Here is a 19925-nt window from a genome sequence, read left to right on the forward strand (position 1 = left end):
CGCAAAATCAAAGGCTAATTTAGCGCAGATTTTATTTATCAAACGTGATCTGAATTTTGATAAAGAGAGCTAGAATTCAATCAAGAGGTATTTTCACGAAGCTGATTCGAAGATTGTAGAAATTTTCGATTGGAAACCAGATTTTACATTGTGATACCCTTAAATTATTGCAGCGAAGTTTTAATATTATATTATATACCTCAGGGGGTTTTTATTTGGGACGGTGTCTGGAACCGACAAAAAATTTCGACAAATTTTGCGTGGGCAGCTACTCGGCTGCTGACTGGCCGCTTAGCCGAATCCAGGCCCCTGATTGGTTGAAAATTTCCACGCGAAATTTGTCGAAATTTTTTTGTCGGTTCCAGACACCTCCCCCTTTATTTTAACAAATATCCGGATTAGGCTTATGAATCATAACTTATGATTGATAAATTCTGATAAATTTCTGAAAGTTTCGTCTGAAATACTCAATAACAAGAAAGAACCAGGTGGTATCACTTTGTTAACTCTACGACAAGAGTCTAATTAAAAATCGCACTTACGATGTTTGCCCTAATCATAATAATGGAGAAATAGGATCATCTACCGTAAATACCGTATAAAACAGCACTCGTGACATTTTGAAACAGAGAAAGTGTCGTAAAGTAATTATTTTGGCAGAGTGGTGCTTGTAATCACGTTGCGAAAGCTATCCCCGTTTGTTTTTAAAATTATCGTCTTACAGGGTTTTTTTCGTGTTGTGGTATTTGAAGTAAAGTTTTGTCTTTTAAGCGCTCTGGGCGGCCATCCTCAAGACCGAGTGAAGGAAAGGATAAACAGATTTGACAGTTGAGACTAACTAAAATTGACCTGTTCAAGTGACCTTGAGGCACAGAATTTCAGTTGCGTTTTCGGCCACAGAAATATTTCTGGGTTCGGTGACTCAGGTTTTCTACACAGGTTGCCACGCCCAGAAGCAGTTCTATTAAAAATAGTATGTTCATCCTTTTTAAAGCCATGTGGTCTGGCATATGGAGTGGCCTCACCAGTCTTTCGCAGGTAAATCCCCAATTAACACCTCCACCACTCGAGTTACCAACTCTGGCGTAATATGGAAGTCCATATCACGTCGCGTAGAAATCAATACTAATACCGTACTTACACTAATGAAGAAGAAGAAGGCTGGAAATGATGCTGCTAATCAAAACCGGAAAGCGCAGATTTCCCGAAAGCAGCAGAAATTTATCAAACCAGGAGAGAGAGGATTACTCGACTCTGGCTCGTCCTGGGAGTCTAATTCGTCAGGTAATCGAGAAAAATTCCGATGACTTTGGCTTTGAAATTTCCTTCTGAACACATAGAATCTGAATTATCAGAAATTCTTCGGAAATTCTTCATTTTTCTTTGGAATTCTTGTTATCAATTTTTTATGAACTTTCTTTTCTCTTTTTCTAGCTGGCTCAGTTCTTCGTGGTGTTGCTCCACCAACCGGTGTTCATACAAGGAACGGAGTTTACGAATTGGTATATTATCAAATTTATACTTTACTGATAAGCGCCCAGTGATAAAAAGTGGATAAGCGCGAAATATCATGGTTTAAAAAACAAGATGTAAAATTCTGTGCGAAGGAAAGATTACCGTGAACCATGTCAACTCGTCGGAACACAAAGTTAAGGGTCCTCCACTTGGAGACCAGACAGGATCTTGTCTCTCTCGGCTTACATACTCTATCACTTTCCGGAAATGAAGTTGTATAATGCAATTTAAAATGTCTAAACCAGAGAAGGCGTAGACAATCGTCAACGCAATTTTCTGGCAAACTATTTTCCCTGAGCTAACATAGTGATCCCCTTAAAATTCCCTTAAATTTTCGTTTGAAATCTTCAGAAGATAAGTTGAACCCTTCAAAAGTCAAAAGTCCTTCCGCCAAGCTCCTGGACAAGATTCCTGGACAACTGTAACAGCTACACAATCATCGAATTCCCTGACAAATTCCGCGTCTCTCAGGAATGGCTCGTTCTATCACCAACTGTATAATTCCAAGCTCCTTTCAATTTCCCCGCCGCCCTCTTTTTATAACCAGCATAAATATTATTCCCACTGTTTTCAGGCGAAACAGGCATAATCAATCCAAAAGCAATGTTTTCCTGCATTGCGAAAAAAAAAGCCTTTCAAAGAACGAATTCGTTTACGAATTCAAGCTCCAATTTTTCAAATGCATCGTCGAATTATTTGGTCGGCCCGACGCGTTTTCGGGATCAGCTTTATCAGCGACATGTTTGTTGAAAATCGAGCATGAAAAGACGGAGAAAAAAAGAACTAAGATGCATGAATTTATACAGCGATTTTTTAGATTTGGTGTTAAGGGTGTCTCTCTGTTAAAAATAATCGCTTTTAACTTGACTTCTTTAGGCGACCATGGACCGATCATACACCGACGTGGACCAAAGCGCCAGGTAAGGCTCACCTCCTTCCAACCTCATGATTATTTTTCTGGGTCACTGAATTTACACTCACTCTCTCTTATCGCCCAGTCTGAGTCTTACGAAAAAAGGCCGCTGCTCTTCTTTATTCACAAAATAATTGTCCTTGACATCCTCGGTGACAGGTCGTGTTGTGTTTGTTTCCAAAGGACCGTTTCTTTTTAAACTGATTTGTCGAACTTGGGGAGTTCAGTTTTACTCAACACCGGAAATCATTAAAAACCCCGTCCGGAAATCCTCCGACCACGAGATTTAAATTCCAAAAGAGCCTCTTTGAAGGGCTTCCAATCTCAAATCCGTTTGATCGAATATAAACGATTATTGGAAGGTCAAGCTTTAATCCACATCAAACATCATCATGTGCTATAAATTACGGCTGGAAATACAGACTGTAATTTGCAGCTTGGTAATCATACAGTAATGGTTTGGGGGAGAAAACTGTAAGTGACAGTGTATTGGATGGGTATTATTCGTAAAATGTGCACTAATGATAGAGTTTTACGTGACCAGTCCGTCGCTGCAGGTGCTTATCGATTCGGCTTCATTATATCCACAAGCTTCATTTTATCCAAAGCTTCATTGTATCCAAATACTTCATTTGATCCAATTTTTTTTTGGGATATAATGAAGCAATTGGATCAAATGATGCTTTCGGATAAAATGAAGCCCAATTTTCAAAAAATTCGGAAGTTGGATAAAATGAAGCCTTTGTATAAAATGAAGTCATTGGATAGGATGAAGTTTTGGATAAAATGAAGTCAATGAATAGAATGAAGTCACTATTTTTTCGAATGAAAAAAATGGATAAAATGAATCAAATGGATAAAATGAAGCCGTGTTTTTTAAAGAGTAGATAACAAAGCTCGACTGGTCTTTGCCTTGAAATACTTCTCGACCCCCCTCTCAGAAATTTTTTCGAAAAATTTTTTTTTCTAAATTCTTTTTAGATTCATTTTCAACAATAATAATGAATCATCAATCATGAATTCATTATTTCGTTTTCTATGATAAGGCTGATCGAAAAATTTCATCAGACCAACAATCTTATCTTTCACCGAATATTGCAATGCAAAATATTGAGATACAGTTAGATTTCTTATTTCCGGACTGATTTTGTCCCCTTGTTTCTGAAAAAAATCCGGTAGTTCGGCCACTATCTTAAAAATTATGCATCATCAAGCATATTTAAAATTCTATGGATGGTACAGATAGACAGTCGCTTGTATGTCTTGAAGCGGTTTTACGTTGAACAACGGCTTAGATTGCGGTTTTTGCCTTATATATAAAGGAATCAACCAAGAAGCGTAGGCCACCATTTTTAAAGGTCGAGTCGGGTCACTTTAAAATGGCTAGAATCATGGTCGGGTCGGGTCTTGTAGAGTCGGCCATTTTTGTAATAAGAAAAGTTGGGTCAATTAATTTTATTGGGTTTATAAAACTTTCGCTAGAAAGGCAAATTATTCAATTTTTTAGTAATTTTTGATTTTTAAAATCGGATCTAAGCTAGCTGGGCTGAGCTAACCTCTCCCCAAAAAACGGGTGTAGGGCGGCGACGGTACAAATTTGTAACGGCGGTACAAATTTGCCAAAAATTAAATCAAAGAATCAGTGTGCGCTTCGCGCTAGAATTGAAGAAAACTCCTTCAGGTATACCTGAGGTGGAGTTCTGTCCAAAAGTGAGCATTAAAGGGGGTATAAATCGGTTTTTATTGTCAAAAAATTACGATTTTTTGGACCAGCGGTACAAAATTTGTACTCGCGGTACAAAGTCCAATTTTGTAACGCGGTTAAACAAACCCCCAAAACCTTTATCCAGAAAGTGCTCACTCTCATCGATACTTTAAATACTTTTCCCAGGTCGGGGTCCGTTGGTGTATGTTCGCTTGGTCGGTTTGAGATTGTTTATTACAAAAATTGAAAAAAAATTTCTGCAAAATATAATTTTTAATCATGGGGTGTTTCTTTGAAGACGTCATTTATTTGATCGGTCTCTGAGACATTTTATCGAAATTTATATTCTCAAAAAATAATGCTTCACTTTATCCCGAAGCTTCATTTCATCCCAATAAGCACACGAGAAAAAATTTGTCTTCATTTTATCCAGAGGCTTCATTTTATCCGAGGCATCATTCTATCCAAAGCATCATTTTATTCAAAAGCTTCATCTTATACAAAGTTTCATTTAATCCAATGACTTCATTTTATCCAATTTCCGAATTTTTTGAAAATTGGGCTTCATTTTATCCGAAAGCATCATTTGATCCAATTGCTTCATTTTATCCAAAAAAATATTTGGATCAAATGAAGTATTTGGATACAATGAAGCTTTGGATAAAATGAAGCTTTTGGATATAATGAAGCCGAATCAGTGACAGTGTATTGGATGGGTATTATTCGTAAAATGTGCACTAATGATAGAGTTTTACGTGACCAGTCCGTCGCTGCAGGTGCTTATCAGCAGACCGACGCTTATGAGACGAGAGCTATTTTATAAATTAGAGAGCATCAACTTGATAGATCTTCTCGCTCATCGAAAAATACTTTGTTAGCTTCGTAAATGATGAATTGTCAAAATGAGACACTTCCGAATCTTGAATCAGAAATTTTCCAATTTTTTATTGACAATTCTTTTAACAAATTTTTTTAGCTTAAAAATTTAACTAAAAAAAGGTTACTAAAGCTCGTAGTTCAACCAACGTTTGTGGAGATTATCGGATCGCTCGCGAATTCTAGCGCAAAGCAAATTTCGAAAGGCGTTACCTTGAATTAGGTTATCCAGGCCAAGAAGAAAGGCGCCTATCAAAGAAAATCCGCAGTTCGTAGTTTTACATCACGCACAAATCGCATGGCTTTCAAAATGCAAATGGCGCGCTAGGTCGTGGCTTGGTCCAATCCACGACGAATCGTAATTCTAGTGCCGCTCTAACGGAACCGTCTCCTGGGGACAAACGCCAGTCAGTCTCTGGCTCAAGCATTGCATCAGAAAATAAATGTCATTCTTATCAACCAAAAAGCTATTCAACTAAAATTTTTTAGAAAAAAATCTAATTTTCATGAAATATTTTCAAATTTCTTAAAAATTAGACAGCATTTTATTTTGTGACACCTTTTAAAGTCCCAAGAAAAATAGTGGGATAAGTTTGTGGCCAAAATAATTTTGCATGGGACCAGAAAAAAAAGAACGCGATTCGCTTTGAAATTGAATAAATTAGTGGAAGTTGTGGTTGTATACTTATCGAGAGGAAAGAAATAAGAGCATAATACTATTATTAATCCATAATTTTTTAATGCAAATAATATTTTTTTTTTGACTAAGAGAGCACGAAGATATCGATAATTTATTTTCCTCATAAATAATACGAAATTCTTTATACAAAACCGTCTTTTTTTGTCGGAGGTTACTTTTAAATCCGATTAAACTTTCCTCTGTCTAACCAAAAATATGCAGCCGGAGCTGAGTAATTAGCTCTTAGGATCCTAAACAGCGATCTAAGTAGAGTAGTCAAACGAGAGATTTTTTCTTTGCGGTAAGTCGGTAAGCAAGTCTGTTCGCCAAAATAGTTTAGCAGCGCATTTTAGCAGGCAGCATTCTCCACAAAACGCTGCAGCAGCTCAAGCATTATCGCTAAGGGTATCGTGCTCAACGGTGCACGCACGTAATTAAGGACAATGTGGCCGTACCAATAGCATTAGATCACTCCGAAGCAGTTTAGAAATTCTGCTGAGGCGCGCAATCCAAATTGACGAGGACTTGATTTATCAGCGCGAAGCTAGAAAATAAAAGGTTAAATTTTGAATTACAAACTTTTAACAGGCCCAAGAATTTTTGAACGAATTTTATCTTCTATTTTGGCTTGGCAACCTGTGTAGAAAACCTGACTTAAGTTCTAGACTCTAGAATCTAGAGATGTGGAATTAAAAGCCGCGTAGCGGCTCTTTTAAAAACGAAGCCGCGAAGCGGCTTCGCCAGTATAAATATTTAGGTTGAAATACCTGACTCAGGTTTTCTACACCGTTTCCTTCGTATAAACTTTCTGCCAAAAAGGACGAGACGATTTTTGACAGATAATTTGGTTAGCGAACTTTTTCGCTATCCTGTCCATCCTAGCTAGCCTGCCTATGAGTCTGGGGTTGACCAAAAGCAGTGAAAATTGAATTGAAATCTGTCGGTCAAGGTCGCCTCGCCTGTCAGAAGAGGAAGGAATTCCACGTCTATGCCACGTTCAACATTAATTTGCAGCAATTTGACATGATTCATCTTATAAATCTCGTTCTTATTTTCGGGACGGTAGAATTTTAAATAGACTGATTGTTTTATCAACAAGTTATTTTTAAAGTTTGGACTGAACTATCTTTTTTCGGATTTATGCTCAAGATGAGTAAGATACAAATACGTTACTGGTTACGTTCCAATTACGGTAAGACAAAGTGCCCGCCAGAGCATGGAATGCACCTCGCGCAAGTGTCGTGACCTTAGAAGGAAGAAAAATGTTGGTCTAAGCATTTTTTATGCATGCCATGAATAAGGATATTAACATTTTCCTGACCTCAGAAGTTCATTTTAGAAAATTTTACGAAGGAAATGAGAAAAAATAGGTCGAAAAACTCGGTTTCCAGGTCATTTTCATGAAGAACTTGATTTTAAATTAAGGGTATACCACGCCCTTAATTCATGATGCCGAAATCTCGACCTGAATCTACCACCTTTTCATTTACCACTAAACTCGATCGAATTTTAGCTTTTTTTCCCTGAAAAATAATTTTTTTATTAAAGTTCGGACCCACGTTTTTTTCTTCCCCTTTCCCTTCAATACAGTACTGTTCCAGCAGGTGACCGACAGGAGCTTCTATTTGGTGTAACTCCACCCGAAAAACTGCGGTCGGCCGGAGGTTTGGTTAGTTTAAAATTTTTGAGGCTTTCGCTTCCATCGGAATTTGGATTTTGCACCCGCCTAATCCCTCTTCTTCTCGCTGTACTACTAGATTTATGTTCACAATATTATCAGACCGACTGTATTAAAAAGAGATTTGAGGAGACCGCGTGATGCATTGAATGACGAATGACGGTTAAAATTTGACTTTTATGATGAAAACAAAAAACGTAAGCGAATCGGATCAATCTGGCTCTAGAACTGGTCATCGCACAAGTTCTGATCCGATTGATAACGACGGGTTAAATACGATTTCGCGGACTTTTTAATGTGCTTTCTGGATTGCTTGTAATTACCAAACTTACCCAAATATTATTTTCTTTTACATGCAATCTCCAAAATTTGAGTCTTCTGAGACGTAGCAGCATGTTTTTCTGAAAGTGTTCGATTCAAACAAGACTTGTTCTAACATTATTCTAAAACTCCATGTTTTTAACTGATAAGATCAGTATTACAGGGATGAGGATAATTCGAGATGGTATCCACCTCAAGCGCAATTTGTCTTGCAGACAAAACGAAAATGTCTTGACATGCTAATGTGTCATTATAATAAACTCCAATTCGTCTGCGAGCTAATGGAATTTATGATAAACAGTAGCACAACTGTCATTTCCCAGTAGAAGTCACTTTAGAAACTCCTTCTCGAACTCTCCATCAATCCAATCTCTGGTATAGTCTGCTCTAGTCTCTCATCAAAGAAGCCAGAAAACAAAGCCCATTAGCTCCACTTGATGCAATAACGCAATTCTATTTCCTTCAATTTTTTCCTCGTTATTTTTTCGTTTGAGTTGAGCGTTTTCAACAAAATTTCATTGATAACTGAAATCCGCGAAATTTGTTGCTAGACATGAGATAACAGGCCAAAGCTCAGCTGCTGGAGAGTGGAGTTTATTTTGATTCAGATAGATACAGGCGAATTTTTCTTACTAAAAAATAACTTACAGAAGATTTTCGCATAAGGGATAAAGGCCGTTAAAACATGATTTTGAGGACGTTAATTCTTGAAAAATTTACAAGGAGATACCCTTAATAATCAGGCGAAAATGGAGCTCAATTAATGTCCCTTCTTTTGACCTGAAAAATAAGGATGTCAGTGCACAAAGCCAATGAACAAGACAGTTTGAAGATTAAATTTCCCAATTTCCCTGCATCAAAAAATCCGAGTCAAAAATTACAGTTCTTGAAGGCTCAAAACTGTCCCTTTTGAACCACCTGGTCACTTGGCGCCACTCAACTTTAACCACAAGATCCACTTTTGCCCACTCGGAAAGTTACTTTCTAATAAAAAATTTTAAAACTTTCCTTCAATCCAACTCAATTCAGAATCTGAAATGTTTCATCCGAAATCCCTTGAACGGTTATTTTCTCGTAAATATCGCGCGTCGAATCAAATATAAATTGAATCATAAACTACCAGCGCCGAAAAAGCGGTTAAATCGTTCAATTAATCAAAGGTCTAAATAAAAATTGCCGAGCTAGGGGATTTTGATAAGAACGGGTATTTTGATAAGAAGTTGGAATTTCCAGTAGAACCCTGCTGGAAAAGCAACACCCGTTTCAAATCTGATTAGGTCTTCAAACAAGCTTAGCAGAAGTTGAAAAAAGGAGAGTTGAATTGAGCTTACAATTTCAATGCCTCAAATTTCAATGATTTTTTTTTACTGGGTTAGTTCTTTTAATTGGCTTCAATGATGAAATTTAGCCACATTTCTGCGTGTTTATACTAGAAACATTTGAGCATGAAAAACGTGCATGACAACATTCTTTTCCGATGTAATTTTTTTATATTACAAATTATGCTCATTATAAACCACCCTCGTAATTAGAAATTCAAAAGCATATTTGTGCTTTCCTTTGTTTATTAAAGCCATCGGAAGTCCCCTTAATTCTACGATTTGGTCTTCTTTTGAAGCCAAAAGTCCTTTGAGGAATAAAAAGGAGAACTTCAAGGGCGTGCTGGTGCTTATCGAACATGTCGGAATTTTGAACGTTGCGCTTTAGAAATGATTTCGGGATGCGGGGGTAACGTTTTTTTGAATAATCAGGTTTTAGTTTAAATACCCGACGATCTTTCTTTTGAAGATCCTCCTTATGTCAGCATTTTTTCTTCCTTGATTTCAATTTTTTTAACAAGAAAAATTTTTGATTAAAAACTATTGATTCCAAAAAATCGATAAAATATTAAAAAAAAATATTTTATTTAGTGATATTTTGTCCAGTAACATGGCTAATTTTGATGATTAAAGGTATCCTTTCGCAATATTTTTCCATCTTCTTTCAATTTTACAGCAGTAACCCGTTCAATTCTTTGCTCCTCCTCGACGATTCGAGCATTTTTCGCGATGGTTCATTCCTCGCGCGGCGTTCTAGCGCCCTCGTCCTCTGAGCAGGCCATACTGCTGCGCGACGTTCCAAAGTCCTACTGCGGCCCGTCATTCTGGTGGTGCTAGGGGCATCTGTGCCAATCAGGGCGCAGTACGCGCGCGCTCGCTGGAGTACGCGTCTACCATTGGCCTCCGTGCGCGCACCACCGACGGGCTTTCCTTATCACTTAACGATACCCCGCTGTGTTAACCAGTGAGACACAGAACAGTCCCTACGGCGCACAGTTCCCGTGCCATAAAAATTATTTTTCATTATTTTTTTTTTCACAAAATGCCTTTTTTCAAAACCCTAGAGCGCTGAAAACAAGAAAAATGAACATGGCGATAAGAGATTGATAAGAACCAGTGATCCGAAATAATCTGCAGCACCGATTTCTATTTTGCAACGTTGACCAAAGTGTTTATCCGAGCCCCGAGTTTGTTTGAAATCGGACAATATCGGGGGCTTTGGGCTGAATGGCGGAAGCCAAATCCGACTAAAGGATTTAACAGAATCTTCTTTCAGAAATCGCAATTTTGACGAAACCAATCGGATCGGAATTCAAAACTACAACTCGCCTAGACGACAGAATACCATGAGTAGTGGGAACTACCGTGGGACTGTCCGGCCTACCAACCGGGCAGTATCACAAGAGGGCCAAGGTCCGCCAGAGGTAAATTTTCATCATAATTAAAATCAATTGACCTTTACGCAAATTGTAACAACAAGATTTTTTATCAATCACTCATTAAGTTTTTCATTATTAAAAATAATATTTGCGCAATTAAAGTAGAGTTTATGATTTTTAAAATCAATTATATTCAAACATTTAATTCTTAGAAAGAGAATCATTTAATATTGATGATTTACGCTATTAATTTTATTCGTTAAAATTATGAAAATACACTTTACTTAACATATTTATTAATCAAATCATGATTCCAGTCTCAGTTTACTTATTTTATCAATTCCTCCGTACAGTTGTATTCAAATTGCTTGAAACATAGTATTTGAAATACTGTATTTCTTTTATCTGTCTAAAAATATTTGACTTAGCGCTTTTGAAATTTAATTTGATCAACTAAGCAAGTGTTTTAATATTGAAAACGTGAGGGTCAAAACCTCCTGACGTAAATCCCCAATGCTTTTTTCAAGAGCTCCGCAGCTTTTCGCGTTGTCAAAAACAAGGCGGCATATTTACAGTCTAAATTTTACCCAAACGCAAGTCGGCAACGCTAAACAAAGGCTTCACGTATTCAGCTTTTTGCTAGCTGGAATAATAATAATCTCAGCTTCGGAACCGGGTTTTTATAATTTATAAGGGGTATTCTTGGTAAATATTTTTACTAATGAATTTCTAGGGCGACCGAGTAAATGGATCTTTACACAATATTCGGGATGAAATCGCCTCCCTTCGGAGCCAGATCTCACGAGGAATCGAAACCCTGGGGTCAACGCGACCTGGCCAGCCCGATTCTAGCGCACGTGACATGGAAGAACTCGCCGATTACTTTTCACAGCGACTCGCCAAGTGCCAGAAACAGGTCTACAATGTTGTCAATCATGTCCACAGTCAAGTTGATGAAGGAGGACATCATCAGGTACGTCCATACGAAAAATGAAAAAGCGTTGATTCACTTTTGAACCGTGAACCGTAATTTTGCCCCGCAGTGGTTATTTTCATAATGCGCGGTAGTGGCCAAACCACCAGGTTCCACCCCCGCACTTTCGTTTCTAATTGCTAAGCTCAGCTGTTACTGAAACAATGTGCAATTGCATTTACGAATTTTCCGAATCGTTAGTGAATAATCCAGAGCCCCGGAGCCGCACTTTTCCGCGAAGTTAAACAATATTGATAAACAATAGAAATCTCGTGTTTAGAACAAGGTTCCAAATTCTCCTCCTCGGAGATTTTCGCCCCGCAGTCGCAAATATTTCCATTTTTTCTTGAAACATAGAGCGTCAGGGTTCGGTAATTTGAGCTCACGCTAAAACTCAAGGAAACAAAGCTTGAGACTCACGTTTTCTAATTTGAGTTTTGAGAACTCAGAGATGAGAGCTCGCGTGGAAATGAAATGAGCTAGAGATTTTCTGAAAGAAGCATTATCGAAAATATCCTCGAAAAAGATTCATGAGCCGCTGGCAGCAAATTCACGATGAGTCTGTTCAAAACTCACTGGCTGGGTCAAACCTCGGTGGGCCCAGTACAGCTCCGAGGACTGCGCCTACTTCTACGAGTAGACACGTGAATCGGGACTCGAGTATGAACAGGACGGAACTAACAAGGTTGTGGTTATCAAATTGGTCGTCATCGAGTTTTCGAGTTTTTTCTTTTGACTTTGAGTAATTTTGAAAATATTATTTTGTTGAACTTTTCTGCGGCCGGAACGCTAAAAAAATCACCGACTTCCTTGGTAACCGCATCAAAGAACCAATACCGATGTTGATTACCTCAGACGTCCCTCGATGCGCACAACGAGTGGCCTTTCAGTTACCCGGGCTCAATTTAAACCAATTTTGACCTTTTTATTTTCCGCTGAATCGGTCGTTTATTTCGCTCACGTAATGATCAATGCGTAGCCCGGGCGCTAGAAACGAGCTCAATCACTCAGTCACGCGGTTTGACCAGGACCGGAACAGGGCGGACGGGAACAACCCGTGGTCATACTACTATGACAGGGACAGAAACAGGGACTACCCCTTCACAAACGCCCGGAATAAGTAGAAATCAATCCATGAAAACAACCACTACGGAGCAAACACGGACGCATCGAGGTGGAGGAGGCACTGTCTCTAGAAACACCTCGATGAGTACCACGCGGACGGTATTCTAAAAAAATCAACGACAAATAGATAGAATCTAGAATGTTTCATTATTCAGTTATTCAACTTATAACTTAAGGATCCTTACAATCCCAACGCTCGATATGGAAAGGGCGGAAAGAACTGGGATGAAAACGGTGACTTCGACTCGTCCGACAGTGGAATTGGCCAGCCAAAGCCAGGTGCTCGCGGTACCATTCGACCAGCAGGTCGAGCTGCTCACCGAGGCGGTCCACCATCATCAATCGGCGGTGGCAACTCAATGAACCCCTATGGCGTCAATCAGGTCAAAGCCGATCCCTACGGCGGTGCCCGACAGCGAATCCCATCCCACCAAGGCTCGATGCGCAAGGATCCCAACTACGGAATGCAGTCCCATGCGCCTCAACACAACTTCGTTCCCGGCCAGCCAATCGTCGGTGCCGATGGAGTTCCACGATGCAGTCAAGCCGATGATGTTGAAGACTTCTCTCACTTCGAAAACTACTTTGACGACGACATGCCTGCCCCAGAGGCTTCCATTCCCGTCCCCCGAGTCCACAAGAAGCACCAGAATTACATTTACCAAGCTCTGTATGCTATGTATGTGATTGCTCTCCTCGCCTATATCTACGTCCGAATCGCCTTTACCCTCGATGCCCCTGGTTTGAATCGAATCTACTGTACTGTCGTCGCTTGTTTGGAAATTATCACGTGTCCTTCCCTCCTGATTCAAGGTCTGACCTTATGGAGGTGGATATCCCGGCCTGAACCGAGTCTCACAGCTTTCGAAAGACCAAAGTTCCATACTATCCGTATTATGGTCCCCACGTACAAAGAACCGCTGGAAGTCGTTGCTGGTACTGTCCACGAAGTCGTACATATGGATGTCTGCCCCGGTTTGAACATTCACGTTTACGTCCTTGATGATGGTCGACGACAGCATTTGGAAGAATATATCCTCGCCCGACGAACGAAAAAATACGTCTACTTGCACTATGTTGCCCGACCAAAGCTTCCTGGAATCCCCAACCACGCCAAAGCCGGAAACATCAACCACACGCTCCACTACATCTACGACAATGGACGAACTGAAGGTGAAGCCGTCGTTATCTTCGATGCTGATTTCATGCCTCGGCGAAACTATCTTTGGCGAGTTTTGCCCGTCTTCTCGGAAAAGCGAGCTCGGCCAATTGGTCTTGTCCAGACACCGCAGTTCTTCTACAATGTCAACTCTGACGAAGATGTGTGGGATCACTTGAACGTTTCTTTCTTCCATCGTATCGAACCTTCTCTCGATCAGTGGTCCGCTGTCAACTGCTGTGGAACCAACTTCACTGTCCGAGCTGATGCGCTCAAGGATGTCGGTTACTTCCCCGTCGGTTGTCTTACTGAAGATACTCTCCTCTCCCTCCGTCTGTGTACTATGGGTTGGGCCGTATCCTACCACCACGAAGTCTTGGCTATTGGACAGTCTCCTCACGAAATTATCGAAGTCTTCAAACAGCGTTCTCGATGGTGCAAGGGTAACTTGCAGATTTTCTTGGACGAGTTCCCTCTTATGCAGTCTGGTCTCACCATGTCTCAGCGAATCTTCTACTCTTCTTGTGGATACAACTACTTCTGCGCCTCCATCTCGATTCCCTTTTTCCAGCTTGTCCCCTCTTGGGCCATCTTCTTCGGTCTCTGGCCTGTGTCCAGTATTTCCCTTCAATTCGCCGTTGCTTTCTTCATCTACTACTGCCTTGGAAACATGCTCCTGCTTTTCCCTCCACCAGGATTCGCTGTCAAGGTAAGACCAAGATTTTTTGAAATTAAAGGAGTCAAATCTGGCCTCACGTAGACCTTGAGATACGTGTAAACGCGTACAACCGTGAATATCCTTAACAAATCCCTTTTAGGACATGTGGAACGGAGAGTTGGCGTCTACCAATCTTTGGTACACCTATTTCAACGGTGTCCGACGTATTGTCTCGACTAAGATCACTCAAGGAAAGGGAGAACTTACCTTCAAGACCACTAAAAAGGTACTTTTTATCAACGCTTATGCTCTTTTTCAACAATCAATTATAGAAAGCCGAAGGTGAAGAAGATGATTCCTCGCAGATTGGTTTCCAGAAAGAAGATCTCCGAGTTTGCTACATGCACTTTGTCATGTTTTTCCTTATGTTGATCACGATTGTTTACGCCATTGTCCAAGCCGTTACAGCCGTCGAAGTCAAGTTCTACTTCTACTATATGTATATGATTGGTAAGTCAGAGACTGATAAAGAGCTTATGACAGTAGCTACCGATTTTCACATATTAATAAATAATGATTAATAACATGATTAATAATAATCAATCATAGGTATGTCCTGGTCTCTCATTAACATGGTCCCGTACCTGATTGTCGTAATCTACTGCTACTTCCGAGTCCGTATCCCTGGTCTTATCTGCGCCTGTCTCCGAAACATCCAGCTTCTCTTGAGAGCGGTTTGTGGAGTTTTGATCCTGGTCCAGGCTTACACCACGCGAAACTTGACCGAGCGATTCATCTGTCCTCACGATTACATTGCTGAAATCGGTCGATCACCACTCACCATGGTAAGCTCTAATTCACGCGGTCAGACAATTTATTCAAATATTTAGGTCCGAACTATGGACGAAGTACAGAATCTTGATGTTGAGCGAAATGCTTTCTGGCTCCTCGGTGTCGACGATGATTTCTACACTATTCAGCAAATTAAGGTAACCCAAAATCCACTTCAAACAGACCATAAATCTTGCTTCAGCAATCTGCTTGCGAAGAGGACTCAGTTCCGATTGTCGTCTTTTTCATGCATCCCCGAGACGGTCTCCAACTCGACGAAGAAGCAGCGCATTATATGCCTGAGAACAGACTTGAGAACTGGGAACAATACGATGAGAAACTTGCGGTAAAGCTCGATTCGAAAGAGCAGATATCATTATTCTATCTTTTCGTTGATTTTATTCATTTCAACATGTTAGGAATACTCTGAAAATCTCCAGGAAGTCCCGATCGTTTTGATTCTCGAACCTGCTCTTCTTATGCACACCTTCAATGAGCGAACTGAATACCATAACACCGAGTTCCAGGTAAATATATTTATTACTTTTCTCTTAACATAAACTTTGAAACCAAACTCTAACATTTGTTGTTCAACCCTTTAATGAAGTAACTACGAACGATTAATTCCAAATCACCCAACTTATTCTTAATTCAGGTCGCCTTTGCCACCCGAGTCCAAAAAGTCATCGAATCTTTCCCTCGCGCTTGGGTCTACGTTGACGCTGGTAACGCCCTCTACCTCCAGTGGGCTACCAACATGAACCACATCGTCGATGTCTTGAAACAAATGCCTCTCGGTCTCCGAGGTTTCTCCATCAACGTCGGTTCCTTCGTCAACTCCACTTACAACCTCCAGCTCGCTACTGAAATTCATTGCCAGACCGGTCTCAATTTCATCCTCGATACTTCTCGAAACGGTGGAATGTTCTCTGAGCGAACTCTCGATGAAATTAACGAGTGTACTTACGATCCTCCATTTGTGTCCAAGGGTAGCGAGCCCGGCTGGGCTGGTGGATCCAAGAACGCTGTCAACCAGAAATCCACTGGTGCGATGGACTTCGGCTCAATCACCAACGACTTCGGCGCTGATGCTTATTCTTCGTACAGTGATTACGGAAGCGATTACGCTTACAGAAGAAGACGAGAAACAGGAACTCGACAGAAGCGATGGAGCATGGGCGACTACGGCGGAGGAGCTTACGATGCTTACGGCGGTGACTACGCTGGTGGAAGTGATTATGGCGACTACTACGCTGACTACGGAGCATACGATACTGGAGTCATTCAATGTCTCACTGGAGATCCGTCCGGTGGTCACGACGCGAACGCCTGGGTCAAAACGCCCGGTGAAGCTGATGGTCGACTCTACTCCTCTGGTACCTTCCACGAGTGTCTCCTCCAACACAGTATCGAGTGCAGCGATCAGTGCCCTCAGTACGTGCCCAAAATCAACGGTGAATTCGAGCGACCCTCTGGATGCACCTGCGATTAAGGTCGAAGCCAATACTATTTATATATATACTGTAGATAAAAATTTCACTTCACAATGCAAATTTTCAAAAACCTTTTTAAACAAAAGTAAAACACAAATAATTTATCATCACACAAATCAACAAAAATTGCAAACCAACAACTACACAAAAACAACATCTGCCCAACCTGTACATAAAGCTCCCAGTTTCCATCGTGATAAGGGCCAAAAATCGAATAAATGCAAATTTCAAAATTCAATCAACTCGCGTGTTCTCTTCCATGATTTCAATTAGCAGCTTATATCGTCGCATTTTTACCTGCATGTGATTGATTAGCAGCAAAATAAATCAGCTCGTGTCTTTCAGTAAAGTAAAGTCCAAACACCGAGACCTTTAGGAAAACGAGCCTGGTTCTTCTGAGAGATCGCTTTTCAGAAGAATCCTTAGAGAGAGTCAAATGAAGACGGACGATCCTTATTGCGTCGGAGGTAGTAAAAAGAGCTTTGATTTAGTATAAACAATAGACTTCTAGTGTTGAGCGTTCCAGTAATGATGTACGTGTGCTACATTTTTAAAGGATTGGTGGGTGCATCGTATAATTTCACACCATTCAATTTAGCGGAAAATCACATCCGACTCACCCTAAAATAGTGTGGAAGGTATGGTAAACCGCAATTACGGTCTTTTCGCAAAATTTAGAATCAACGCATTCACAAGCAGCGAAATAAGCGCATTCGCTATTATTTACTGGGTCAGAAACAGTAAACTGATATTTTGCCAGCTAGACAGCATTTCTGACCCACTGTAAAAACGGAGCAAAAGCGTACCCTAACTGCGCGGCTTGTTGAGCTAAGTAGAGCCATTTCTTCATGACTCCCTTAAAAATACTTCAGAAAAAGAACTTGAATCCCAAGAAATAATCAAAGAAGATTTCCTTGCTCCACCAATACCACGCTTCAAAAGGCCTTTTACTGTAACAATATAACATTTTTTTTTCTTGAACAAAGAGAGATTGATTGATTTATTTAGTTTCATTTTTTGCAGTATCTATTAAAATATAGAGAGCAGTAAAAATATCAAAAATGACATCCTCTTATAAATTTAAGATTTCATTTTCTCGACCAGCGAGAAACGGAATTTCCAATATTTGAGAGGTTCTCGGTTTTGATATTTTCTTCCTTGATTTCTTCAATCAAGGAGAAGAGAAGTTTCATTATTGTGAACTTTTTGATCGAGTATGGGAGCGTGCTTTGGCACTCATACTTGGACACGAAGCAGAACAATTCGGCAGGGAAATCGTCCTCGACGAGAGGGCGGCTGGTGTGGCCCGTAAACCGGGCTTGATAGAAGTCAAACAGTCGGAAATGAAATCGTCTCCGGTCCAGTCAGGCAGCGTGACTTGGTCCGTGATAAAGCCTCCGACGCTAGAAGCAGATGAGCGGGCGGTGATGACGGGAGATTGAGCAGCTCGACGAGAGCGCTTGCGAGAATCTCGGGAGTTGGAGGAGGTGGTTGAGCCAGTGGAGATTCGGTGAACGGGGTCGCTTTCAGAGGAAAAACCAGTTGATTGAGAGCGGCTCAGAACTAAAAAATACTGTAAAGGAGAGCGCCATGAAGGCTGAAATTGAAACCTGAGAGCATAGAGGAGCTAAATACATCTTTTATCGACAATCGCTTGGAACCTCTTCTAGAGCTGCGTGGGCGACAAGCAGGTGCAAGTTCTGAGGCCAGAGATTGACTATCTTCAGCGACTAAAATTATGAGAAGGATCAAAAAAGTCAATAATCTATTTTTTTACATTTCGAGTAGCCAGTAAGATGAATATTTCTCTGATGGGGGAGTTCATGGATCATCGCCATTTTCGAGTCTTGAATTGGATACGATTTTCGCCTCGCCTTTATCCAGTGCCCCTTCATTTTTCTCAACCCCTCTTTTCTCAGAAAAAAAAGTTCAATGTCTAACGATTATTTCACCTCGAACGCTTGCGCTACTAAAAAATTTAAATTTTTCTTTTTGTTGATTCATTCGGCTCAGCCGAAATCCTCTTTGGTGTTGAATAAACCATTTTCGTTTTGTCTGGACGTGAGAGCGTGAGCTCAGAGCGTGGTTTAATTTTTACGAGTTATCAGAGCGCGATTAATTATTGCCAAAAAAAAGACGTTTTGGAATATTCTGATTTTCAATAGAAAATCATGGCTAAGTGTTTTGGGTGCCGAAGGGACTCTATAATTGGGGAAATACCGACTTCGGCGAAGAAAGTCACGCTGATTTAGTCAAAACGAAGGTCTTGCTTCTCAAAATAATTTAGAAATTTTAGCTCTAGGGGACTCCTTAGTTGGGTTTATAGTATCCTTCCTGTAGTAGCTTCGTTTTTCTTCTTGCGTGCGAAACGTATCGATGCTCTCTTCCCCGTATCAGCTCCGGTCTCTCTTGAAAAAGGGATCTTGAGCTACTAGCTAAGCCTCAAAACTGCTGAATAAATCACACTGGAGTGTCTTGGAGTTTTTTCTTTTCGCTAAAACTCATGAAAAATTTAGCGGGCTTAGTTCGAAGTCTCTCCGGGAGCGCTCACTGCCTCTCGAGCTTTCAGGTGCTCCTTTGTTCTTTTCAATTTGAGTCTCAAACAACCATAAATTACCGAAAAAACTATGACGTAATCACTCAACGGGAAACGGAATTTTTACGCGGTGGGAAGATTTATGTGACAGCAAAATAACAAAATTGTCTTTGAACACATTCAACAGAAGGGGGTTTACCAAGACTATCTTAGACGGTATGTCCGACAAGATCCCTGTTTTGAACAAACCAAGAATCGTTCTTTCCTCCAAAGCAATTTTTCCAGTTGATAAAACAAAAATGCAGTCCTTGTGATTCAAGAAACAGCCAGCAGTTCAAGCAAAGTATTTCTCTCTTGTTTTTTTTTCAGATATTCTGAAGCTCGATTGTCGGGAGTTGAGATCAACAAGGAGAACGAAAAAAAAGTAAAAGTAAAAATTAAAAGCGAAAGTAAAAGATAGCTCCACCGGTATCGGCGGGTTGCTTTGAGCGGAAATGATTTGGCGAGTGATGATAAAAAGTCGGATTACCCGCAAAACGGACCGGTAATGCGCGTGGTGGCGCCCCCGCTATAAACCGCAAATTTCAATTTCAAGCTGCTGAACTCTGTAAAAATCTGCTGATTTGACGTCTAAAATGCATCTTTCATTACAAAGCTCAATAGACCATTCGATTCTAGACCGTCAGTTAGAATTATTTATTCTATCAAAAAACCCATCAAATAAAGAGCAAAATTTTAAAAATGATTCTTCTGTACCTCTTTTTG

At 40.3% G+C, this 19925-nt stretch overlaps 2 protein-coding genes and 1 long non-coding RNA gene across 4 annotated transcripts; 2 read left to right on the plus strand and 1 right to left on the minus strand.

The window, feature by feature from the left end:
• The first annotated feature begins 991 nt into the window (after positions 1–991).
• Positions 992–1486, plus strand: LOC145695246 (uncharacterized). Its single transcript, XR_014133673.1, has 3 exons — positions 992–1038; positions 1152–1284; positions 1435–1486. It is a non-coding gene; the product is annotated as an uncharacterized LOC145695246 (long non-coding RNA).
• Positions 1487–2168: 682 nt separating this feature from the next.
• LOC145695309 (uncharacterized) lies at positions 2169–16862 on the plus strand. 2 transcript variants are annotated; one of them, XM_081772308.1, is made up of 12 exons: positions 2169–2256; positions 2392–2435; positions 10283–10430; positions 11119–11358; positions 12660–14351; positions 14461–14586; positions 14633–14810; positions 14910–15145; positions 15191–15289; positions 15334–15477; positions 15551–15658; positions 15787–16862. In XM_081772308.1, exons 2-12 carry the CDS (start codon positions 2398–2400, stop codon positions 16621–16623), a joined length of 3846 nt encoding a protein of 1281 aa, XP_081628434.1. In that variant the 5' UTR covers positions 2169–2256; positions 2392–2397; the 3' UTR covers positions 16624–16862. The 2 variants fall into 2 exon arrangements, with proteins under 2 accessions (XP_081628434.1, XP_081628435.1); XM_081772309.1 differs by lacking the exons at positions 2169–2256; positions 2392–2435; positions 10283–10430; positions 11119–11358 and adding an exon at positions 12400–12582.
• Positions 16863–17617: 755 nt separating this feature from the next.
• LOC145700453 (uncharacterized) lies at positions 17618–19189 on the minus strand. The gene is made up of 3 exons (XM_081777757.1): positions 18402–19189; positions 18235–18354; positions 17618–18187 (listed from the first exon to the last, which is right to left on the minus strand). The coding sequence occupies exons 1-3, from the start codon at positions 18517–18519 to the stop codon at positions 17817–17819; spliced, it is 609 nt and encodes a 202-aa protein (XP_081633883.1). The 5' UTR covers positions 18520–19189; the 3' UTR covers positions 17618–17816.
• Positions 19190–19925: the final 736 nt, after the last annotated feature.

This window comes from Oikopleura dioica, chromosome 1 (assembly GCF_907165135.1).
Source record: "Oikopleura dioica chromosome 1, OKI2018_I68_1.0, whole genome shotgun sequence".
Classification (NCBI taxonomy): domain Eukaryota; kingdom Metazoa; phylum Chordata; class Appendicularia; order Copelata; family Oikopleuridae; genus Oikopleura; species Oikopleura dioica.